Genomic DNA, 25,000 nt, shown 5'->3' with positions numbered 1-25,000 from the left:
ATTACACTCAACCTGCTGACATTACTCTGAGAGGGTGTGTGTGAGTGTGTGTGTGTGTGTGTGTGTGTGTGTGTGTGTGTGTGTGTGTGTGTGTGTGTGTGTGTGATGTAGATAAGCTCTCACCTCGTGTTAACAGGCTGCTCTCATGTTCAACCAAAACCTTGTTGAAATCAGATAACACACACACACACACACACACACAAACACAAACACACACAGAATTGGTTTCCATCGCATCCGGTTGTCAGTCTTAGGATTCCAAATATTACAGTTTTAGTAAAGTTCCTTTATTTAATTTATTGCCGTTTTTAAGACAATTATTTGTATGCAGTAATGTGAAGACGGCTCTGTTGTGATCGGTCAACCTATTGGAAATACCCCACCCTAGCCTATCGCACACAATGTGTTGGAGAGCCAGCAGAGTTATTCTCAAATGGGGGTGCGCGGACCCCTAGGGGTACATTGCAGTACTGCAGTGGGTACGTGAGATTGTTTTAATGTTGAAATGTGTTCAATTTAAAAAAACATCAGTCGTGCATAATTCCTAAAAATGTTCAATATTTCAGTTTTTAATGGAATCGTTAGAGTAAAGACTTTTAACATTTCCGATTTGTTAGGAAAAAGTGATCATTTTAACAAAAATAATCGGACATTTTAGAAAAAAATCCAGAAATTAGAAAAAAAGTCAGATCAACAATTTTGAAGAAATAATCAAATTTTAAAAATTAGAAATTTGACGAAACAAATCTGAAGTTTGGAAAGAAATAGAAAGGGAAAGAAAGTGGGATTTTTCAAAGAAGATGATTAGGGCCACATAAAGAAGGACTTAGAATAATGGGAAAACAGTGGGACACTTATCAGAATCAGAACCACTTTATTATTCCCTTTATTTTTCGTTAAGGCAGCAAAATGCAAAACAATATGAAGCAGAGCAAAAGAATTAGAAAGAAAAATCAGAAACACAGATAGTAAATGTAATGGAATTAAATGAACATATAATATAAATGTACAATTCTGAAAACCAGCACCTTATCGCGGTGGAGAGCTTTGTGTGCCCCGATGTTGTCTGGGGTTACATGCTGCTATTCCGACATAGAGGCATGTCGGAATAGGGGTCTGTCGGAATAGAAGCATGTCGGAATAGGGGTCTGTCGGAATAGGGGCATGTCAGAATAGAGGCATGTCGGAATAGGGGTCTGTCGGAATAGAGGCATGTCGGAATAGAGGCATGTCAGAATAGGGGCATGTCGGAATAGAGGCATGTCAGAATAGAGGCATGTCAGAATAGGGGCATGTCGGAATAGAGGCATGTCGGAATAGGGGTCTGTCGGAATAGGGGCATGTCGGAATAGAGGCATGTCGGAATAGAGGCATGTCGGAATAGGGGCATGTCGGAATAGAGGCATGTCGGAATAGAGGCACGTCGGAATAGGGGCATGTCGGAATAGGGGCATGTCGGAATAGAGGCACGTCGGAATAGAGGCATGTCGAATTGGGGCATGTCGGAATAGAGGCATGTCGGAATAGGGGTCTGTCGGAATAGGGGCATGTCGAATTGGGGTCTGTCGGAATAGAGGCATGTCGAATTGGGGCATGTCGGAATAGAGGCATGTCAGAATAGGGGCATGTCGGAATAGGGGCATGTCGGAATAGAGGCATGTCGGAATAGGGGCATGTCGGAATAGAGGCATGTCGGAATAGGGGTCTGTCGGAATAGGGGCATGTCGTAATAGGGGTCTGTCGGAATAGGGGCATGTCGTAATAGGGGTCTGTCAGAATAGGGGTCTGTCAGAATAGGGGGATCTCGGAATAGGGGCATGTCGTAATAAGGGTCTGTCGGAATAGGGGCATGTTGGAATAGGGGCATGTCGGAATAGGGGTCTGTCAGAATAGGGGTCTGTCAGAATAGGGGGATCTCGGAATAGGGGCATGTCGTAATTGGGGGATCTCGGAATAGGGGTCTGTCGGAATAGGGGTCTGTCGAATAGAGGCATGTCGTAATAGGGGCATGTCGGAATAGGGGGATCTCGGAATAGGGGTCTGTCGGAATAGGGGTCTGTCGGAATAGAGGCATGTCGAATAGAGGCATGTCGTAATAGGGGTCTGTCGGAATAGGGGGATCTCGGAATAGGGGTCTGTCGGAATAGGGGTCTGTCGGAATAGAGGCATGTCGGAATAGAGGCATGTCGGAATAGGGGTTTGTCGGAATAGGGGCATGTTGGAATGGAGGCATGTCGTAATAGGGGTCTGTCGGAATAGGGGCATTTCGGAATAGGGGTCTGTCGGAATAGGGGTCTGTCGGAATGGAGGCATGTCGGAAAGGAGGCATGTCGGAATAGAGGCATGTCGGAATAGAGGCATGTCGTAATAGGGGCATGTCGGAATAGGGGCATGTTGGAATAGGGGTTTGTCGTAATAGGGGTCTGTCGGAATAGGGGCATGTCGGAATAGGGGCATGTTGGAATAGGGGTTTGTCGTAATAGGGGTCTGTCGGAATAGGGGCATGTCGGAATAGGGGCATGTTGGAATAGGGGTTTGTCGTAATAGGGGTCTGTCGGAATAGGGGCATGTCGGAATAGGGGCATGTTGGAATAGGGGTTTGTCGTAATAGGGGTCTGTCGGAATAGGGGCATGTCGTAATAGGGGCATGTTGTTATAGGGGCATGTCGGAATAGGGGCATGTCGCAATAGGGGTATGTCGGAATAGGGGTCTGTCGGAATAGGGGCATGTCGGAATAGGGGCATGTCGGAATAGAGGCATGTCGGAATAGGGGTTTGTCGTAATAGGGGTCTGTCGGAATAGGGGCATGTCGGAATAGGGGCATGTCGGAATAGAGGCATGTCGGAATAGGGGTTTGTCGTAATAGGGGTCTGTCGGAATAGGGGCATGTCGGAATAGGGGCATGTCGTAATAGGGGCATGTCGGAATAGGGGCATGTCGGAATAGGGGTTTGTCGTAATAGGGGTCTGTCGGAATAGGGGCATGTCGGAATAGGGGCATGTCGTAATAGGGGCATGTCGGAATAGAGGCATGTCGGAATAGGGGTTTGTCGGAATAGGGGCATGTCGGAATAGGGGCATGTCGGAATAGGGGCATGTCGGAATAGGGGCATGTCGGAATAGGGGTTTGTTGGAATAGGGGCATGTCGGAATAGGGGTTTGTCGGAATAGGGGCATGTCGGAATAGGGGGATATCAGAATAGAGTGTGCACCCCGTTGTCTGGAACCTTGTGTTCCTGCTAGGGTCTCCCAAGGCAAATTGGTCTCAGGTAAGGGGTCATACTAAGATTGGTTCAAAAGACCTCACGAAAAACAAACTTGAAAGCGAGGATACCGGCCTGGAGGAAGCCCAGGGTCCCCTTCTTGAGCCAGGCCCAGAAGGAGGACTCGTCTGCGAGCATCTGGTGGCCAGGCTTGCCACGGAGCCCGGCCGGGCACAGCCAACGTGGGCAACACCGCCGCTTCCCCGTCCCGCGGGCCCACCCAGCTAACACCCGACCAGACGGCAACGTTGCCTACAAGTCGCCATTTGGTCATGGCGACATTACCTTCTGGCAACTTCCTGTAGGCAACATCGCCACGACGTTGCCTACAGGAAGTTGCCATTAAGTAACCAAATTAATTTGGCCGCAAACCGTTTTTGGTTGGTTTTTGCTAACGTTGCCATTTGGTTTAGGTGGGGGTTAACTTTGGCCACAACGTTCCCTACAGGAAGTTGCCTAAAGGGTAAATTTTTCTTTGCTCCCAAAATAATGGTGGGTATTTGCGGCGTTGTCGTGGTAACGCAAGAAAATGTTGCGGGGGACTTTGTGGGTGGTCATTTACTTACCGTGAGGGTAAAGGGTTCAAAAAGGGGGGTCAAGGGAAAAATTTCAATGAGCGCTTTAATTGTAAAAAATTTCCCCAAAAAGTCGAGTTTAAAATTTTTTTTTTTGTTTATTTAAAAATTGGGAAAGTAAAAAATGCCCAAATTGTGGGGGGGTTTTTTTATTAAATTTTCACATTTACCTGTAAAAATGGGTTTGGGGGTCATTTATATTAAATCAATTCCCAAACAATAGTTAGGTGGGTTTGGGAAATTCACATTAAGCAAAATTCAAAAATTTTAAATTTATTTAAAAAATTTAACATTTTATTTAGTTTTTTTTTTGAAAAAAATCAGCGGGGTTTTCTGAGGGGGAAATAATGGTATATTTTTAGTAACGAAAAAAAAGGAAAAAATTTTTTTTTAAATTTTTATTTTCAGTTTTTACTGTTTTTAAAGGGCGTCAGTTCTCCCTGTTTTAAAGGTTTGACATTCTATGTCTTAAGGTCGTCAGTTCTACTTCTTAAGGTCGTCAGTTTACTGTTTAAGGTGGTAGTTCTACTGTTTAAGGGTCGTCAGTTCTCTGTTTTAAAAGGTTCGAAGTTTACGGGTCTTAAGGTGGTCAGTTCTACTGTTTTAAAAGGTTTGACAGTTTACTGTTTTAAAGGGTGGGAAGTTCAAATTTTCTAATGGGGGGAAGGGGTTCTACTGTTTTAAAGGGGCGAAGTTTTTGTTTAAGGTCGTCAGTTCTCTTTTAAAGGTGGGACATTTTTAAGGTTTTAAAGGGGTGACGTTCAAAGGGTTTTAAGGGGCGTCGTTCTACTGTTTTTTAAGGTCGAAGTTTTTATGCTTAAGGTCGACAGTTCTACTGTTTTAAAGGGGTCGTCGGTTTAAACTGTTTTTAAAGGTCGACAGTTAACTGTCTTAAGGTCGTCGTTCTACTGTTTTAAAGGTCAAAGTTTTATGTTTAAAGGTCGAAGTTTTTTAATATTTAAAGGTCGACAGTTTTTACTGTTTAAAGGGTTTGTAAAGTTCTTTTTTAAAAAGGGTCGTTCGTTCAAATGTTTTAAAAGTCTTTCGGTTTTAAAGTTTAAGGTCGTCGTTCTACGGTTTAAGGTCGCCCAGTTCTACTGTTTAAAGGTGACAGTTCTACTATTTAAAGGTCAAACGTTCTACTGTCTTAGGTCGTCTGTTTACTATTTAAGGTCGACTTTTTCTACTATCTTAAAGTCTTCATTTTAACAAATTTTTTAAAGGCTTTCAGTTTCCCCCGTTTAAGGTTTCAGTTTACTGTCTTAAGGGGGGCCCCCCTTCTTTTGTCAAATTTTTCGTAAGTTCTATACCCTTAAGGTCGCAGTTCAAATTTTTTAAGGTCGTAGTTCCCTATTTTAGGCCCACATTTCCCCTTCTGTTTATGGCCCGAAGTTTTTACGTTTAAGGCCCGGCCCCCAGTTTTACTGTAAAAAAAGGCCCGCCCCCGTTCTACTTTTCTTAAGGCCCGACAGTTTCCCCCCTCTGTCTTTAAGGTCGACAGTTCTCCCTTTTCTTAAGGTCGACAGTTCCCCCCCCTGTTTTTAAAAGTCGCAGTTTTTGTTTTAAGGTGGGACAGTTTTTATGTTTAAAGGGTTTCGACGTTCAAATGTTTTAAGGTCGTAAAGTTCTAGGGTTTTTTAAGGTCGTCGTTTCTGTCTTAAGGTGTCATTTTCTATTACTTAATGTCAAACAGTTCTACTGTTTTAAAGGTCGTCAGTTCTACTGTTTTAAAAGGTCTTTCCGTTTTTCTGTTTGGGGGGTAGTCGGGGCCCCTATTTAAAGTCGACGGGTTCTACTGTTTAAAGGTCGCAGTTCAAAGGCCCAAAGGTCGTCAGTTTTTACGTTTAAAGTGTCAGTTCTTTGTCAAAAGGTTCGCGGGTTTTTTCTGTTTTAAGGTGGAAGTTCTACTGTTTAAAAGGTCGCATTTTTTCTACTGTTTTAAGGTCGTCAGTTCTACTGTTTAAGGTCGAGGGTTTCTGTTTTTAAAGGGTTTCGACGTTTACTGTTTTTGGTCGCATTTTAAATCTTTTAAGGTGACAGTTCTACTTTTCTTAAGGTCGTCAGTTTTTCTGTTTTAAAGGTCGTCATTTGCTACGTTTAAAGGGTTCTTTTCATTTTTACGTTTTTAAGGTGTCAGTTTTTTACTGTCAAAAGGGTTGACATTTTACTGTCTTAAGGTCGTCGTTCTACTTTTTTTTAAGGGTGTCAGTTTTTACGTTTTTAAGGTCGACATTTTTTAAACTGTTTTAAAAGGTCGTCAGTTTACTGTCTTAAGGTGGGGACAGTTCTACTGTTTAAGGTGGTCATTTTAAATGTTTTTAAGGTCGACTTTTAAACTGTTTTAAAAGGTCTTTCAGTTTTATTTGTTTTTAAGGCGACATTTTTACTGTTTTAAAGGTCTTTTCAGTTTTTCTTTTTTAAAGGTGTCAGTTCTACGGGTTTGGGTTTTGGGGTTCATTTTATGTTTTAAAGGTCGCGTTCTACTGTTTTTTAAGGGTTTGTCAGTTCTACTGTCTTAAGGTCGTCAGTTCTACTGTCTTAAGGTCGACAGTTCTACTGTCTTAAGGTCGTCAGTTCTACTGTCTTAAGGTCGACAGTTCTACTGTCTTAAGGTCGACAGTTCTACTGTCTTAAGGTCGTCAGTTCTACTGTCTTAAGGTCGACAGTTCTACTGTCTTAAGGTCGACAGTTCTACTGTCTTAAGGTCGACAGTTCTACTGTCTTAAGGTCGACAGTTCTACTGTCTTAAGGTCGACAGTTCTACTGTCTTAAGGTCGACAGTTCTACTGTCTTAAGGTCGACAGTTCTACTGTCTTAAGGTCGACAGTTCTACTGTCTTAAGGTCGACAGTTCTACTGTCTTAAGGTCGTCAGTTCTACTGTCTTAAGGTCGACAGTTCTACTGTCTTAAGGTCGACAGTTCTACTGTCTTAAGGTCGACAGTTCTACTGTCTTAAGGTCGACAGTTCTACTGTCTTAAGGTCGACAGTTCTACTGTCTTAAGGTCGACAGTTCTACTGTCTTAAGGTCGACAGTTCTACTGTCTTAAGGTCGACAGTTCTACTGTCTTAAGGTCGACAGTTCTACTGTCTTAAGGTCGACAGTTCTACTGTCTTAAGGTCGACAGTTCTACTGTCTTAAGGTCGACAGTTCTACTGTCTTAAGGTCGACAGTTCTACTGTCTTAAGGTCGACAGTTCTACTGTCTTAAGGTCGACAGTTCTACTGTCTTAAGGTCGACAGTTCTACTGTCTTAAGGTCGACAGTTCTACTGTCTTAAGGTCGACAGTTCTACTGTCTTAAGGTCGACAGTTCTACTGTCTTAAGGTCGACAGTTCTACTGTCTTAAGGTCGTCAGTTCTACTGTCTTAAGGTCGACAGTTCTACTGTCTTAAGGTCGACAGTTCTACTGTCTTAAGGTCGACAGTTCTACTGTCTTAAGGTCGACAGTTCTACTGTCTTAAGGTCGACAGTTCTACTGTCTTAAGGTCGACAGTTCTACTGTCTTAAGGTCGACAGTTCTACTGTCTTAAGGTCGACAGTTCTACTGTCTTAAGGTCGTCAGTTCTACTGTCTTAAGGTCGTCAGTTCTACTGTCTTAAGGTCGTCAGTTCTACTGTCTTAAGGTCGTCAGTTCTACTGTCTTAAGGTCGTCAGTTCTACTGTCTTAAGGTCGTCAGTTCTACTGTCTTAAGGTCGACAGTTCTACTGTCTTAAGGTCGTCAGTTCTACTGTCTTAAGGTCGACAGTTCTACTGTCTTAAGGTCGTCAGTTCTACTGTCTTAAGGTCGACAGTTCTACTGTCTTAAGGTCGTCAGTTCTACTGTCTTAAGGTCGACAGTTCTACTGTCTTAAGGTCGACAGTTCTACTGTCTTAAGGTCGACAGTTCTACTGTCTTAAGGTCGTCAGTTCTACTGTCTTAAGGTCGACAGTTCTACTGTCTTAAGGTCGACAGTTCTACTGTCTTAAGGTCGACAGTTCTACTGTCTTAAGGTCGTCAGTTCTACTGTCTTAAGGTCGACAGTTCTACTGTCTTAAGGTCGACAGTTCTACTGTCTTAAGGTCGACGTTTTTACGGTTTAAAAGGTGGGACATTTCTACTGTCTTAAGGTCGTCAGTTCAAAGGGTTTTAAGGGTTGTCATTCTCCTGTTTTAAGGTCGAAAAGTTTTTTACGGGCTAAAGGTCGACAGTTCTACTTTTTAACGTCTTTCAGTTTTTTCTGTTTAAGGTCGTAGTTCTACTGTTTTAAAGGGTTTGTCAGTTCTATTTGGTCTTAAAGTGGGACAGTTCTACTGTTTTTTGGTGCCCAGTTTTTATGTTTTAAAGGGGCGTCAGTTCTACTGTCAAAAGGGTCGTCATTTTCTTGTCTTGGGGGGTCTTTAAAGTTTTTTACTGTTTTAAGGTCGTCATTTTCTACTGTTTTTTTTTTAAAAGTCGTCATTTTTCACTGTCTTAAATTTGGGCATTTTAAATGCCCTTTAAAGGTCGCCCAGTTTACTGTTTTTGGGTGGGCAGTTTACTGTTTTAAAGGTGCAGTTTTAGTGTTTTAAAGGTGGGACATTTTCTACTGCCCAAAGGGTTTAGTCAGTTTACTGTTTTAAGGTCGACGTTTTTACTTTTTTGGGGTGGACAGTTTAGTGTTTTTAAAGGTCGAAATTTACTGTTTTTGGGGTTCGTCAGTTCTACTGTTTTAAAGGTGGGCATTTCTATGTTTTTGGGTGGGCGTTTACTGGTTTTTAAAGGGGCGACAGTTTTTCTTTTAAAAAGGTGGGACAGTTCTACTTTTTAAAGGTGGACAGTTCTACGGTTTTAAAGGTCGACAGTTCTACTGCTTCAGGTGGGACAGTTCACTGTCTTAAAGCGTCAGTTCTACTGTCTTAAGGTCAAACGTTCTATGTTTTAAGGTCGGAATTTTCTACTGTCTTCGGTGGGTCGTTCACGTTTAGGTCGACGTTTTCTATGTTTAAGGTCGAAAATTTCCCTTCAATCTTAAGGTCAAGTTTTATGTTTTAAGGTCGTCATTTTTTCTGTTTAAGGCGACATTCTACTGTTTTAAAGGTCTTTGTTTTTAATGTCTTTGGTCGCAGTTTACTGTTTTAAAGGGTGGGTCATTTTCTACTTTTTAAAGGTCGACAGTTCTGGGGTTTAAGGTCGTAAAGTTCTACTGTCTTAAGGTCGTCAGTTTACTGTCAAAGGTGACTTTTTCAAACTGTTTTAAAGGTCGACAGTTTTACTGTTTTAAAGGGTGCAGTTTACTTTCTTAGGTCGACGTTTATTTGTCTTAAGGTCGTCATTTCTACTGTTTTAAAGGGTTTCATTCCCTTTTCCCAAATTTTTAATCCATTTTTATTTCAAAAAACAAAAAATTTTTTCCTTAACCTTAAAATTTCTACTTCATCCCCTTTAAAACCCTTTTCCTTAACCCCTTTCACCCCAAACTCCCCTTAAACCCACTGCTGGTTCCCCCTTAAGGTCCCCCTTTACTTTCTTTTCCAATTTTACTTCTTAAGGTCCCCCAATTTACTTTTTAAGGCGACCGGGTTCTACTGTCTTAGGCGACAGTTCTACTTCTTATTTTCGGATTTTTTTAAACGGGTTTTAAAATTCGTAAAGTTTCTGTTTTAAGGTTCGCATTTTTTCAAACTGTCTTAAGGTCGACGGTTTTTCCCTGTCTTCAGGAGTCAGTTTCCTGTTTTTAAGGTCCCCCGTTCTACTGTTTAGGTCGACTTTTTCTACTATTTAAAGGGGGCAGTTTCCCCTGCCCTTAAAGGTGTCAGTTTACTGTTTAAAGGGTCGCGTTTTTTATGTTTTAAAGGTGTCAGTTTACTTTTCCTTAAAAAGGTAAACAGTTCTATGTTTTTAAAAGGTGTCGTTTTACTACAAAAGGTCGACGTTTACTGTTTTAAGGTGTCTTTTCCTATATTTTAAAGGCGACTTTTCTACGGGCCCTTAAGGTGGGACAGTTTTAATGTTTTTAAGGCCCGACATTTTTTACTTTTTTAAAAGGGTGGGACAGTTCAAATGTCTTAAGGTGACAGTTCTACTTTTTTAAAGGTCGTCGGGTTTACTTTTTAAAGGGTTTCGACGTTCTACTGTTTTAAAGGGGGTCGAAGTTCAAACTTTTTTAAGGAAAAAGAGTTATCCCCGGGTTTAAAAGGTAGCCCATTTTAAATGTTTTTTAAAGGTCAAAGTTTTCTGTTTAAGGTGGGACGTTTTTACTGTTTTAAAGGTCTTTCAGTTCTACTATCTTAAGGTCGATTTTTTCTACTGTTTTAAAAGGCGTCAGTTTTACTTCTTAAGGTCAAATTTTTAGGTTTTTAAGGTTTTCGGGGAGTTCAAATGTCTTAAGGTCGTCGTTTTTTACTGTCTTAAGGTCGCATTTTACGGTCTTAAGGTCGACTTTTTTTACTTTTTTAAAGGGTCGTCATTTTTCTACTGTTTTTTGGCTTTTTCCCGGGGGGCAGTTCATCATTGCGTCACCCACACTTCTTTTCGTGATTGCCACGTTAAAAAAGGTAAGAGTGTTATTGTTTTTAAATTTTAACGCACATTTTTTAAATCCGTTCCCGGTTTGCAGTTGAACACTTTTTTTGCGTTATTCTAAGTTTACCAAACATGAAAATTTTTATGGCAAAACCCAAACTTTTAAAACTTTAGCTAAGTTTTTTTTGTGATTCGGGCAGTCTGTGTTGTTAAAATTTTAGCAAAACGTCAAAATCAGTACTTTGCCAAAGGGACAATTTTGAGTTATACCCCCACTGTTGGGAAAAGGGGGGGAATTCCTATTTTTGTAATGATTTCAGAATTGTTTTTGAAATCCAAATATTAAGTAAAATATGCCCACATTATAAAATTGAGGGTCCCCGAGTCTTAATTTTGAGAAAAAGGTTTAAAATTTTCCCTTTTTTTCTGGGGAATCCATCCTCTGATTGATTAATAGGGGCCCTGATATGATAAAAATAGAAAATGGGGGGAAACCCTAAAAAAGGAAACACTGGCTGTTTTTTGCCCCTGTGCGCCCTGTTACTCGTTCTCCGCTTTTTAAAGTAGGGCCTTTAAAAGTTAAAAAGTTATATTTATCATCTGAATTTGGGGGAAAACAATTTTAAATTTCTGAAAGAAAGACTTTGTTTTTTTGAAATCAGATAAAAACCCAAATGTCCGGCCCCTTTGCCGTGTTATCTATGTTTACTTTTCCCCTTTTTCATTCATTTTCGCGGGGGGGGGAAAAGGCGGCGCTGCGGAAAAAAGGCCCCCATAAGAACGGGTCCCTGTCATCCTAATATTCTGAAAGCGAAAAGCTTTTTTTTATTTCAAATGAAAAAAAAAAACCCCGGAACCCCAAAAAAACTATTTTTTTAACGCAAACCCATTTTTATTTAAAAAATGAGCCGTTGCGATTTCCCGACTGATTTCGACAGAGGGGTAAATTTTCCCCGGGGGTTTAAAAAGTAGTTTTAACCCCTTTTTTTGGGAAAAATTAGTTTAAAAAAAAATGTTTTAAAAAAGATCCAAAACCTCTTCTTTTCCCCCATTTGTTCTTTTTGGTTTCTTTTGGTTAAAGCCCCAAGAGATGTCATAAAAAATTTCTCGTTGAAATAAAATTAGCTTTTTGTTTGGTTTAATCCAGGTTTAGTGTTTTTTGGCCGATGAAATTAACATCACATTAACTGTTTTTGTTTGGTTCGCTTAACAATTAAATCCCGAACAGGTTTACTTGGCAACTAAATATTCTAGAGCTAGATGACAGACAGCCGGCCAAAAAATACTGCCGGGTTAATAAATTGATAAACTATCCAAACGCTAAAAAGTTAAACTTAAATAACTTACGGGCTAAGAATAAGAAATAGGTTACAACTAATAAATAAGATGCCAGCCGGTCACAGTGAAGAACAAGCCTGGATGCACTCAACAGGCAGGCTGTCAGCTGTCTCCGCATTGAATGTCGGGCCAGACACAAAGTCTGGCGTAACTTCAGCTATTGGCATTATCCTATTTAAGTTTTGACTGAATGTAAAATGAATATAAATGCATTCACCTGTTCTCTTCTCTTTGGTCTTCAAAGGGTCGGATGGAACGGCAGGTGGAAGATCCCCAAAATTGAAATTCCCCATTATTTTGAAATAAAACTATGGTAAATTGATATTTGTTAGTGTACAGCTGTCTTTTCTGTTGAATAGGCTTGGGGTCAACATTAACCACAGCAACCAGCCAAAATGCAGGTCAAATATGAATGTGATACTAGATTTTTGGGGTTCTAGGGCAAATGAGGACTGCACCATGCAGATCCGCTCTAATGGCGACGTTATGGCAACATTTCTCAAGGAGGTTGCCACGATGTCGCCAGGACGTGGCGGTTACGGACGAGCAACGTCGCCAAGATATTTTGCGGCAACGTTATCGCGTCTTTCGCCCGCACGTATCGGCAACGTTAGAACTTACGTGGCGGCGCCGTGACGTCATTCATTTAAGGACAGTACTCCCAGATGGCATCTGCCTCCATTTCAAGCCCCCTCTTCATTGCTGAAGCCTGGCGGGTCCCCTGCAGTATCCGGTCAGCCAGACTCTCTTCAGCGCCTTCTCTGACCTGACAGATCTCCCTGAACCGTGAGGCAGTAAGTCTAAGCCTCCTTAACTGATGCCATTCACCACATGAACTTTGTGCTCTGGTAGCACACTCAAATGTGTGTGCCATGTCCCAAGTGACTTCCAGACTTTTGAGGTGTGGCTGTTGTGAGTCTCTACAGACGAACTTGAAATGGAGGCAGATGCCATCTGGGAGTACTATCCTTAAATGAATGACTGAGTTTAAGCAGAACACAGCTAATGACAGTGAAGGCACAAGAGCCTGCAAAAAGAACTAGAATCATATTAATCAGAACACAGTAACCCAGCGGGGAGCAGCTAAGTTAACTTACCTGCCTTCTCTAGTCATTGTTTATATTCTACTAAGAGTTACCTTAGCTGAATCCCCAGGAACAGGGAACACTGGGTTATCAAAGCAACAGCTGTTTTCTTATCGATCCTAGCTTTACCGTACACTCAAACTGTGAGGCTTATCAACTTTCTTCATGGATCTGTAACACAGTGCCCTGACCACAACTTCACCTGTGCCCTGATCTATTCCTGACACTGAGAGAGACATAAAGTTAATACATCTGAAAACATCTGTCTGCATGGCTAAATATCTTCACAGGTCAGTAAGGAATATATGATTAATACGAAAGTACGAAACAAACGCAAAGCTTAAAAGTAGCACTGTGGTAAGGTTAGCTGGCAAGTGAACGTTGCCACAACTTACCCTCGTACTGGTGTAGGTAACTTGAGATATAGAGGCGAAACCCCTTTTCCCTCTTGTTCTTGGGAGCAGGGGAGTGGGCGTCCACGATACGGTGAACATCATTTATTGATATCCTTGGCAGATTCTGTAGACATCTAGTAAAGTTCATGGTGCTGCGGATGAAGCCGGAAGTTAACCGGAAACTGATTTGCCGATCACTGGCCGGATCGGAAGTACGTCACGGGGCTGGTGCACAGAGCCTATTGGGGAATCGAATGTTGTTGTGAGTGTTTTTGCCAGAGCCGCTTCATCCAAAGCAGTACTCAAGTTAGAGAGACGACACTCGACGGGAAATACAGTCTTTACTTTATTTAGTGCTGAATGGGGTCAAAGGGCATGGTTTCTGCAGTGACACAGCAATATACATAAGAATTGGAAATACAATTAAAGAACCATACTCTGGTTATTAATCACAGAAATTAGCAAGTAACTATTGCTCAAACACATACTGCAAATGAATGCATAGCTACGAAAAGCTAAGCTAATGTTTCACAAACACACACACACTGTTACATAGATTAGCTTAGCGAGCTAATGAGCATTAGCTCAATACTGGAACAGATATTAGCTGAAAATGTGTCCCAAAATACACTTATTAACTACAATGAATGAACAGGACATTATGTATACTGCCCACAACATGTTCGAACATCAGTGTAATCTTTCTAATCATTCCTTATAGTGATAATATAACCGCATATAATGAAGCGGCAATAAATCGAAAAGCAGATCGAGGACCCCAGAGCTGCGCTACTTAGCTGTCCCTAAATGTGCCTGCCTAAAAGGAGTAAAAAATATTAGGCCCTACGGATATTAGACTAACAAGGGGAATTTACAACAGTGGCAGTGAAAGCAGAGGGTCTCTCTGGTCTTGGCCACATTCAGAAGCAGATGGTTTCTTCCAGTCCACAAAATCCTCCACCAGCGCTCTGTAATCCTCCCCCCGTCCATCCCTTAAACACCCTACCACTGCAGGGTCATCAGAGAGCTCCTGCAGGTGGCATGACTCTGAGCTGTATTAAAGTCAGTGGTGTGTAAGGTGAACAGGAAGGGAGACAGCACAGTCCCCTGTGGGGCTCCTGTACTACCAACCACCACCTCAGACAGGACACTGCCCAGCCGGACACACTGTGGCCTGTCTGTGAGGTAACTGGTGGGCCAGGAGATGGTGGACCCTCATAGCCTGCAGCAGGTCCCTCAGGAGCCGGGGCTGGATGGTGTTGAATGCACCGGAGAAATCAGAGAGGGTGATTCTCACAGTGTACCCTGACCCCTCCAGGTACGAGTGAGCACGCTGCAGCAGGTAACGGCATCATCCACCCCCAGGTGAGGCTGGTAGGCAATTGGCAGAGGGTCAAACAAATGATCTCACCTGCGGTCTGAGATGGGACAGGACCAGTCTCTCCAGCACCTTCATCATATGAGATGTGAGAGCTACTGGCCGATAGTCATTGAGCCCAGAAGGAGTCGTCTTTTTAGGGACAGAACAACGCAGGACGTCTTCCACAGCACCGGGATGGTGTCCAGGTGCAGGCTCAGGTTGAACAGGTGTTGAAGAACAGCAGACAGCTGCCTGGTGCAGGTCTCCAAAACCCTGGGGCAGATTTGCCTTGGTGTAGTTTCTCCAGCTGTCTCTTCACATGGCCTGTGGTTACAGTGAGGCAGGGGAGGGGGTCTGATGTCTCGGTATCAGGAAGGGACATCAGAGGTGAAGAAGTAGAGTTTACAGTGCTCAGCAGGGGGGATAGTTGGGGGGGGGGGGTCAGAGGCAAGAAGATCAGTGGGGGGATGTTGAAGCCCGGATGAGTGGTGGAGGTGAGGTGTGAAGTGGAGGAGACAGCAGCAGGGGTGGGGGGGGGGGGCTGAACCTATTGAAGAAGGTGTTCAGCTCATTAGCCCTCTCCGGGGGGCCCACAGTCAGCCTGTCTCTCCCCTTGAATCCCGTGATGGTCTTCATGCCAGTCCACACATCCTTGCTGTTGTTCTGCTGGAGCTCCAGTGGCACAGTATGCATTCTTGGTATCAGCATATAAAAGGTCCACAGTGTTGTTGTCTCTGTCTACTCACTGAGTGAGTGTAGGTAGAGTTCTGTCCAGTTTAGCCTGGTTACAGTCCCCAGTGATGGTGATGAGAGCATTTGGGTGTAGTGTTTGGAGTTTGGCCACAGTGGAGTGGATGACGTCACCGGCCACCTCTGCATCAGCTGATGGAGGAATGTAAACAACAACAACAACAACAACAACGGCGCAGTGAAACAACGGGGCAGGTAGTGTGGACGTAATCCAGCAGCTCACAGCTCAATGTCCGGGCTACAGAAACGCTCCTTCACGGTAACATGTCCGGGATTACACCATCGTTCATTCTCATACAGAGCTTCCACCCCCCCCCCCCCCCCCAGCCCCCCCCCCCCCCTTCGTCGTACGCTCAGAGTAGCGTCCCTGTCCGCCCGAACGCTCGTGATGCCGGGGAGAGCCGTGCTGTTGTCCGGGATATGCGAGTGCTGTCACGTCTCCGTAAAACACGAGGCTGCTCTCACGGTACTCCCACTGGGTCTTTGTCAGCACGCCGAGCTCCTCCATCTTATTTGCCGAGGATCTCACGTTCTCCATCACTATCGCCGGCACGGGAGGCTTGTCTCCTCTTTTTCTTAGTCTTCCGCATGGCTCCAGCTCTGCAATCTCGCTGATGCCTCCGTAGCTCCTCCAAAAAAAGACAAAATATCAATAAATGTCAGGCAGCTGCGGCAACAGGCTGGGCGCCAATTTGCTTGTAAAAGTCGAAATTTAGAAAAAAAGAAACATACGTTTGAACAGAAAATAAGTGTAATAGCTGCAGTGGCCTCCCTGTCAGAAGGACGAAGACCCTCAGTGAAGATCCAGCCCATGCTCCTCACTGAACAGCTTATTAAAGACCTCATGACACGTGGAAAATAAAGTAATATACATACACACATTGAAAGTACACATACAAAATAGTCACTTGAAGTTGGTTTTAATCATTATGATAGAGAAATTGAGTTTGTACGGCCTTTTTAAAAGTGCGATTTTTGCGATCTGCTACCGACCTTCCTATTAGTCAGTCACATGACCTATGACGTACACTCCGGAACGGCTCCTTGGTCAAGACACTATCCCACCTGTCACTCACGACTATCCTGACACCTGTCAACAACATGGATTCTGACAACTCCGATTCATCCTCGGATCCTGACACATTTTTCGAAGTGGCAGAGTCCGACCCAATGCTGGAGGACAATGTGAGGGGCGTTATGCCCTATAGATACGAGCCATACTTGGATGAGTTGGAGCCACAGGGTTCTACGGAAAGTTCGGATGGCGAGGCAGAAGGCGCTGTTGGTGGTGCTGCTGTGGCAGACGGTCGGATGCCTATGGATTTTGGCAGACTACAGCACGTGGAATGGTAACTTCCTTCTTGTTCACTTTTCTGACAATGAACACTCCGTAAGATATTGTACTTTGTAATATCCACCACAACCAGCGTTTGCACCAGCGAGCATGTGTGTGTGCAGTCTGCCTCCTCACCTCCCAGAATTAGCCAAATAGTCACCATTACTAGGCCTACAGATCGCAAAGGGCCATTGTTGTTTCCCGGTGCTTGTCATAGTCTTAATCTTTATTTAGTTATGTTATTTTTTTTGAGAGCGATGAAAATACCAATTAGGTCTACTATATTAGTTTGCCCTGCGTCATACTCATACAGTAGCCTATGCTATAACCCAGTAGTAGCCTATGCTATAACCTAGCTCCTGACCAGTGGCCATCCTTCCGCGATTAGGCTAGTTCTACGTCGGCTTTTCACGCGAATCAACCCATGACATTGACACTTTGTAAAGTTCTGTGACAATTGTAAGATTGTTTCAAGCCCCTTGCCTTTATCTGTTATATTTTAGGTGTTCTTGTGGGAGATGTGAGCCAATGCCACTGGTAGTGGAGTCGGTGTGCTGCCGCGAACAGTCAAGAGTGTGCGAGAGGAGAGAGGAGGAGGGAGCAGACACCCGCTGCATCACAGAACATTCTGGCTTTGAGCCAGTTTGTCTGAATCTGCATGTTCTGCGCACCGCACATTTCCACTATCGGCAAGAATACGGGGATGTAGAGGGAAACGAGTGAGTATACAATCCTATTGTAAAATCATTTGTATGGACTAGTAGGAATTGTATGATTTGATATCACCAATGACGTAAATGTATGCGTAAAACGAACTGTCATGTAGGTTACAGTAGGCCTAGGCCTACATCTAAAACACCTGTGTTTTTCTTCTGATTTTCTTTCAACTTTTAGGTGGAAGAGGTACACTGGATACAGACAGTTTGTGCGATGGTGCTACGAGTACCTGGGAAGACATGTCAGGGTCCCCATACCTTCCTGTGTGGTGTGGTGTATCCGGAGAACTTTTCCCTCCATTGATTACAGGGGGTTCCAGGACACCAACAGCCCGTGATGATACATGTATGCTGTTAACTTGTTAATTTTGTTTTTTTAGTTTAAATACATGAGTTTGTAAATACATGAAAATGAATGTCAATACATGATACCTCTGGCTTCACATGAATGTGTCTTCATTTTTACAACTTACAACAGCTTACAACAAATAGGCCTAGCAAATCAATTTACACCTTCACCATGGAAGGGTAGCTGATATTTTTGATCATACGGTGTCTAAGATGTGCTGTACTTCAGGGACAATGCAATACAAGCCCACATGGATAAGGGGGAAAACTGTAGCAACACAGACATACTACACACCCTGTAATGACACTTTTCAGAACACCAAGGTGAGGATGGAGCAGGAGGTTCCCAACACAGTAAATCAAAGCACTCACGGCAAAGATGAAATTAAGTTTGTGTTTATTCCATTCAGTCCCGGTTCTCATGTGTACATTTAGGTGTTATTTGTAATGCTAAAGCGGGTCATATGTGCATTGACTGCTGCCCTCTTATCCGGCTTTTCGAATGATGCATTGAGTGGCTCTGTAACAGGGGACGGGTCTGGATGTCAAAGTCATCACCGTTGTAGTCCTCACCTCGACACATGGCCTCCACCATCCGCATCAGCTCTTCAGCATAGCCTGTTGCAGAGGAATATGGGACAAGGTTCAAATTAATCCAACCATAGATATGACACACGACTATGTACATCTCAAAATACAAATCATATCTGCAATCAACTTTCTATTATGCTTACCAAAAGATGGCTCCTGTAAGACTTTCCTCACAATGTAGCCGCCCTTCTTATACTTTGGATACCGCAGGTTGAACATCATCTCGCCATCGTGTCTGCTCCGCTGCTCCCTGTTGGCATTCTCGTTGAAATGCAAAGCAGCCAGGATCCCTCTAAGAACAGAACACAAACAGAATAATCAGGAACAAGATGACCATTCTTACAGCGAAACATAAACAAGTCAACCCAAAAGAGCCCATGTTACCCCTCTATTTATCAGGTTGCACTGCCTAACAGTGGCTGCCCAAACCAGCACAAGGCCCTGACCCTTGCCTACAAAACCACTTCAGGACATGTACATTTCCTGTGCACTGCAAATGTTGCAAGCTGTGATTTTGTCCTCGATTGTAAGTCGCTCTGGATAAAAGCGTCTGGCAAGTGTAATGTAATAGAATGTAATAATGTCCTAAAAGAATGTTTCACGGAATATTTCTTTGATTACCTGCTCTCCATCCTTTGTATGAAAAGTGGCACATCTTTGGCGCAAAGTGGGTAATCACGCTATGGAATGCTTCGAGGTAGGATGTCTGGTGTGACGGGGACAGGCGTTGTATATCTGCACACAGCCTCTTGTTCCGGATGATCTTCTCCACTTCAATAGACACCTTCGTATCTGAAGAACATTGTACAAAATACATGTAAATTATGCACATGATGCAACATGATACTGTGATCACAATCTCTGTAAAATAAACATTAGGAGTATACTAACGACAACTCAGCCACGGTTTACGCTGTTCCCTGCCTTCCAGGACTCCGTGCGCACAAGAAGAGAACAGTCCCTCGAACCCGGTGTGCCTGTTGTGGATGTGATCGATGACTGATGTCCATTTGTCCACCACAAGTTGTCCACTGCCAGGAGGCGTCGAGACCACGGACCAGTACAGATGGTTTATAATACTTCCCCACCCAGGGTTTGAGGTCCTGGCAACCTCTAGTTTGTCCAAGCTCTGCAGCTTCTTCTTGACACCTGAGTAAACATGTGTAGATGAATAAATAAATAGAAATCTAATGTACTGCTTGAAGGTCTTGACTCCAAGGGCATAACTAAAACCCTTTTTAGATACATGAACAGCCTGTAATAGCCTGAAATAGGCCCTTTCCTCCACACACACAAGGATTTCACACATAAAATTTGTCCAAACCCAAAAAAATCATATCTTTCAAAAAGGAATGTCAAGGTAGTGCTTCAAGTCTCTCTTAAAAATTACATTAAAACAGGTTTAAACATGTTGCACTTACTCTTGGCTACATGCCATATGTCAAACTGGTGCGTGATGTCTGGATGGTCCTCTCTAATCATCATGTTGATGCCTATGTGTCTGTCTGTCACGAGAGTTCCGACATCCACAAAGCCCTGGACTTTCTCAAGGGATCGCTGCAGTCCCACTTTCTCCATGTGGTAGGACCCTCCAACCTCATTGCTCTAAAACATAAAAAGCAGGAGATTTTGATGAGCATAACATTGACTAGTATAAAATTGTCCTTACTACGACAGAAGAGTGTGTTTTCTATACTGGGCAGGACTCACATAGAGGCATAATACATCTGAAATGTACCTGTACAAGTTGTACGTCAATAACAGCTGTTTTCCGGAGCTCCATTGTTGAGTAGGTGCCGTACTTAGCGCAATGCCCTGGGGTGTCGGCACGCCCGTCACCACCACACACGATGGGTTCCCCTTCTGCCTGTAGCAGACAGAGCATGGCAAACTGCTGCTCGCCCCAAACTCGCTTCACAGCTTTGAAAAGCACCTGGTCCTGATGTCTGAAGAACGCTCTTTCCGACATCACAGCAACGCCCAATCTGGATAGGACACGCAGCACCTTGGTGACAGTGGCCCCAACTGAAGAGAATGGCAGCGACAACAACACATTCCCAGCTGCTGTTCTGCCGAAGAAAGGTTGACTGTTCCATAGTCCTTGGTTCCCACATCCCCCGCACTGGATGGTGACCTGCAACTGTGTTCCTACTTCTTTACACTGCCAGGACAGTGACCCTGCTCCCACAAAGTCCACAGCTGCACCATGTTGACAACAGCGTCACCAGGCATTCCCAGAACACAAGAAAAACGCTACCTGCTGGCGCCTCAGGTGGCGGCACTGGTGGAGTATTGTGTTCAGGACTCTCTTCAGCTGAATCATCAGAGGACGGCAGCTTGTAGTCGGGATCATCTGTCGACATGTTGTCATCTGAGTCAGAGCCACAAGAGGTTGAGTTGTCGGTGTTGTGAAAGCAAAAGCAGTCATCCTCAGTCTGAGTCCCAACAGTGACCATTGATGTAGTAGCCTGCACACCTGGGGAAAAAACAATGTTTAGTATATAGAAATCAGTGTCAGCTTGAAGGAAATCTTCATTCAATACACACAACTTTTTGTGAAGCTTGCTCGCACTAGTAAATTTGTAGATTGTAAAATAGTCTTTTCCTAAGACAGATAGTTTTTCCAACATTCTTGTGTAGATGTGAAAATAGATGTTTGACATAGAAAAGGATTGTCATTAGTGATGTATCTATCTACACAAGATGCAATGCTGAAAAGACCCGTTTCCCCGACATCTGTTTGGCTAAAATACGTACATAAATGATAAAATACCTTTAGTCCGTCCCCTTCCTTTGAACTGCATAGCCACCGTCCTTGTTGGTGGCCTCAGACACACCTGAACGGAAAAGTCACTGTGCTGATCTTCTGTTGAATTCACCTGAATAAATAAGTAAGTAAATAAATAAATGTGTGTATACATATGTGTGTGTGTGTAAAAGTTAAAAAAAAAACTAAAAATAGAGTTTCCTTCCAACACAGGTAACCTAGTAAAAAGTAGACCAGTGTATTTGTCTTACAATCAGCTGATTCTGCACGGTTGAATTGAGTTTGTGGTGGGTCCTTGTTAGGTTTTAGTGTTTTCAGTAATGACAGTCCATCTATCTAGTTAGGTACAATGGAGTAAATGTGTGTAACGGTTATGTTATATGTGCTACTGTTGTAATTACACCACAAAAGTACTTTTACTTTAACACCTCTGGAGATGGGGAGGGGGAAGGTCTGAAGAAAGGGGGCACTGGCACTGATATACTGTATGCTGTGTGTAGTTAGTCAAATAAAATCTTTAGTCAGTAACTTAGTTGACCTGAACGCTTTCCGAAAACTTACATCAGTAGATGGGTCCCCCTCAGGAAAGTCATCGCTTTCCTCTTCAGCAACATACTCAGACTGGCATTCCTGTAGTACCTGAAACATAAATAAATAAATCACAAAATTTAGCGTTGAGTTGGAGGGGGGAAAAAAACGCTACCCCAAACCTAAAACAAACACTTGAGTACTTGACTTTTTGCTAACACTCTAGGTGAACTTAGCTGAATAGCTAAAGCACTTAGCACTATAGCCAGCTGAGCTGAAGTGTTCAGAGCTAGCGCCAACTTCAACTATGAAGAACCACCGCAAGCTGTTTCACCCGTGCCAAACACTCATTCCTTTGCATTTCATTTCCCTTCCATTATTAAATAAAAGTCCAAAATAAGAAGGTACGTACCTCCAATCTCTGCCTTTTCTCCAGAGCATGAGACCTCCGGGTCTTGACGTCGCCGTTCGCCCCCCCGGGGCAACCTCAGCTTGTCCCTCGATGAAATATACGCGGGAAACCGAATTGGGCAGCAAAACCTTCTTCAGACGAACATCAATACCAAGCTGCTCCTTCAGAGCGGGGATCGAGTCGTAGCACTCCTCTTCAAAATGCCTGAGCAAAGTACAGACGACGAGCTTGGCTTCCATACTGTTCCTTTCGGACCAGCTCTTGTCCTACAAACTTGTTGCGTCCAGAGTTCACACAAAGCAGGGTCTTTCGGAAACCGATGAAGGGTAAAACCGTTCTCCCTGGTGTTTGAACAATCGCTGCAACAACCGCTCAGGCATGTTTCTCAACAAAAATATTAAGAAACAAAACTTTAAAGATGCTAAAACTGCGAGTACGACTTACTGTGACTAGAATGAATCAAGGGCAAGGGGGCAGCAGGTGCAATCAGGTTAAAAGCGTTCCGGAGCATACGTCATCTTATGTTGGAAGTTGTCAAGACACTGGGCCCGTGGATTTCAGTGGCTTGCGTACAAATTTCGAAAATAACAAAAGGGAACCGGGCATATTTATCACAATTATGTATTTCAATCGAAAATAAAAGTTTTTTAGACTAAATAAAAAAAAGGGAGTCTCTAGGTGTCATGAGGTCTTTAAAGGGTCAGTTCAAAGCAGCTGAAGTCTCTCAGGGTTATCTCAGGATGTCAGCTCCATGAATTCAGTGGTGATGTAAACATTTGAAATGTAGCTTTAGGAGTTTCTCAGTTAAAGGTTTGAATAAATCAGACACTGATGGAGCAGCTGGACCACTCTATAGAGCAGTGGTTCTCAAACTTGTACAGTCAGGCCCCCCTTGAACCCGGTTCCGACCTAGATTAATTGTACGCAGTTGTACAAACATTACATTTTCTCTCTATCATTCTGTATGTGATTGTGGATAGAAAATTAACAACTGAAATTAAGGTTTTTTTCATTTTTTACTTTGTTTTTTTTAGGGAAAAACTAAACAAATTGGAAACAGAATAAAAACTGCTTTATTTAATATATATCGTGGAATCTGGGCTGCTAGCACACATATCATACCTGCTGTCACTACCTAAGTACATTTACTACAGTACTGTATTTAAGTACACTTTTGAGATACTTGTACTTGAGTATTTCAGGTTTTGCTGCTGTGTACTTCTACTCCTCTATAATTCAGAGGTAAATGGTGTACTTTTACTCCACTACATGTATGTAATACCTTTAGTTACTTTACAGATTTGGATAAATTAAGTGAAATATAATCAACCCTTAAATCAGGCTGTAGTTCTTCTCCCACCGCACAGTAACGGAGGCAACAGAGCTTCGATTTATGGCAGACAGCTCTCTGTCTGAACGATGCTTTTTTTCAGAGGATGGACAGATTGCTCCTGTTTGTGTGTGTGTGTGTGTGTGTGTGTGTGTGTGTGTGTGTGTGTGTGTGTGTGTGTGTGTGTGTGTCTGTGTGTGTGTGTGTGTGTGTGTGTGTGTGTGTGTGTGTGTGTGTGTCTGTGTGTGTGTGTGTGTGTGTGTGTGTGGTGTGTGTGTCTGTGTGTGTGTGTGTGTGTGTGTGTGTGTGTGTGTGTGTGTGTGTGTGTGTGAGAGGTCCCTCTTGTGAAGAGAACGGGAATAATGTTATCGCAAGTTAGAAACGTATTTTGTTTGATAAAATGTGCAAGATAATAAATAACATCTATTATTGTTGTTGTTGTTATTGGTTGTTATTGTTGTAATTATTATTATTGTTGTTATTATTATTATTGTTGTTGTAATTATTAGTGTTATTATTGTTATTGGTTATTATTATTATTGTTGTTGTAAGTATTATTGTTATTATTGTTATTGTTATTAGTGTTATGGTTATTATTGTTATTATTGTTATTATTATTGTTATAATTGTTATTGTTATTATTGTTGTTGTTGTTGTTGTTGTTGTTATTGTTGTAATATTTATTATTATTATTATTGTTGATTATTGTTATTATTATTATATATTTTTGTAATTATTTGTTATTATTGTTATTTATTTTTTTATTTTTTGTTATTATTGTTGTTATTATTTTTTTGGGTTATTGTTATTTTGTTGTTGTTTTTGGTGTTGTTTTATTGTTTAATTTTATTGTTATTATTATTGTTTGTTTTTTGTTTTTATTGTTTTTTTTTTAAACAAAGCCCAAAAAATTTTGCCCCAACTTCCTCCAAGTTTCCCCCCCCCCCTGCAGTACCCCCGCGCCCCCCCCAGTTTGAAACCACTCCGTAACCCTTTTTACTACCAATTGTTTTCGCGTGACCCAGGTTCCGGGCTGAGCGTGGGTAATTGATGTCACTATGTTCGGGAAAGAAAAACAAAGGAGTCCATGGGGGTTTTTCAGGCCGAGGTCACGATTTTTGGGGCCGACACAGTATTAAGGGAAGACCCCTCTCGTGAGCCTCCATACTCCCCCTATTAATTAAAGGTTTTCTCCATAGCGCGGGGGAAAAGGGAATGGGGGTGTAAAACCGCCATCTCACCTTCGCCCCCCTGGTTAAGAATACCAATAAACCTTTAAGATGGTTAAAACCTGACGAATGGGTCTTCAGACACACTGTTTAAAAAACCCCGACATCAACCGGGTTTTGTTGTGTGTGTGTGTTGCATAGTGTGCGTGTGTGGGGTAACTTTTTTACACGTTAAACAATAGCGCTCGCTGAACGAGCTGAGAAAAGGTCGACAGTCACATTTCCTTTTACAGTCTCCCTTTTTTTTCCCCCTAAATTTTTCAACCCAACACATTTGTTGGTGTGTGTGGTTTTGTGTGTGTGTGTGTGTGTTGTGTGTGGTGTGTGTGTGTGTGGTTTCAGTAGTAACGTCAACTTTACTCATGGCATTCATTTCTATCTAGTATACAGCGTATCAGGGAAGGCATTCTGTACAGGCAGTGTTATTGTTTTTCTCTAATTTGCCCCATTTGCCAGCTGCTACACAACACATTATTTACACAGGTGCCGTTTGT

At 42.7% G+C, this 25,000-nt stretch overlaps 2 protein-coding genes and 1 long non-coding RNA gene across 3 annotated transcripts; 1 reads left to right on the top strand and 2 right to left on the bottom strand.

Annotated features, from left to right (window-relative positions):
- The first annotated feature begins 16,210 nt into the window (after window positions 1–16,210).
- On the top strand, window positions 16,211–17,744 carry LOC134871316 (uncharacterized). Its single transcript, XM_063894036.1, has 3 exons — window positions 16,211–16,598; window positions 17,089–17,304; window positions 17,480–17,744. The coding sequence occupies exons 1-3, from the start codon at window positions 16,351–16,353 to the stop codon at window positions 17,637–17,639; spliced, it is 624 nt and encodes a 207-aa protein (XP_063750106.1). The 5' UTR covers window positions 16,211–16,350; the 3' UTR covers window positions 17,640–17,744.
- A 340-nt stretch (window positions 17,745–18,084) lies between these two features.
- LOC134871315 (uncharacterized) lies at window positions 18,085–20,224 on the bottom strand. The gene is made up of 6 exons (XM_063894035.1): window positions 19,979–20,224; window positions 19,662–19,845; window positions 19,132–19,389; window positions 18,862–19,032; window positions 18,384–18,532; window positions 18,085–18,267 (listed from the first exon to the last, which is right to left on the bottom strand). Exons 1-5 carry the CDS (start codon window positions 20,207–20,209, stop codon window positions 18,459–18,461), a joined length of 918 nt encoding a protein of 305 aa, XP_063750105.1. The 5' UTR covers window positions 20,210–20,224; the 3' UTR covers window positions 18,085–18,267; window positions 18,384–18,458.
- A 197-nt stretch (window positions 20,225–20,421) lies between these two features.
- On the bottom strand, window positions 20,422–21,985 carry LOC134871317 (uncharacterized). Its single transcript, XR_010166668.1, has 4 exons — window positions 21,948–21,985; window positions 21,569–21,646; window positions 21,014–21,119; window positions 20,422–20,716 (listed from the first exon to the last, which is right to left on the bottom strand). It is a non-coding gene; the product is annotated as an uncharacterized LOC134871317 (long non-coding RNA).
- Window positions 21,986–25,000: the final 3,015 nt, after the last annotated feature.

This window comes from Eleginops maclovinus, chromosome 10 (genome assembly GCF_036324505.1).
Source record: "Eleginops maclovinus isolate JMC-PN-2008 ecotype Puerto Natales chromosome 10, JC_Emac_rtc_rv5, whole genome shotgun sequence".
In the NCBI taxonomy this organism is placed as follows: Eukaryota; Metazoa; Chordata; class Actinopteri; order Perciformes; family Eleginopidae; genus Eleginops; species Eleginops maclovinus.
Note: the sequence above shows the minus strand (reverse complement) of the source record. Positions and strands in the feature narration are given on the sequence as shown.

What these genes read in the sequence shown, in the direction of transcription:
- LOC134871316 (XM_063894036.1), top strand. Translation starts at nt 16,351, where the DNA reads ATGGATTCTGACAACTCCGATTCATCCTCGGATCCTGACACATTTTTC. An exon ending in AGACTACAGCACGTGGAATG is followed by an intron (nt 16,599 to 17,088) that starts GTAACTTCCTTC and finishes GTTATATTTTAG; the next exon opens with GTGTTCTTGTGGGAGATGTG. An exon ending in GGGGATGTAGAGGGAAACGA is followed by an intron (nt 17,305 to 17,479) that starts GTGAGTATACAA and finishes TTCAACTTTTAG; the next exon opens with GTGGAAGAGGTACACTGGAT.
- LOC134871315 (XM_063894035.1), bottom strand. Translation starts at nt 20,209, where the DNA reads ATGTCGGAAAGAGCGTTCTTCAGACATCAGGACCAGGTGCTTTTCAAA. An exon ending in CATATGGCATGTAGCCAAGA is followed by an intron (nt 19,390 to 19,661) that starts GTAAGTGCAACA and finishes ATGTTTACTCAG; the next exon opens with GTGTCAAGAAGAAGCTGCAG. An exon ending in TAAACCGTGGCTGAGTTGTC is followed by an intron (nt 19,033 to 19,131) that starts GTTAGTATACTC and finishes AATGTTCTTCAG; the next exon opens with ATACGAAGGTGTCTATTGAA.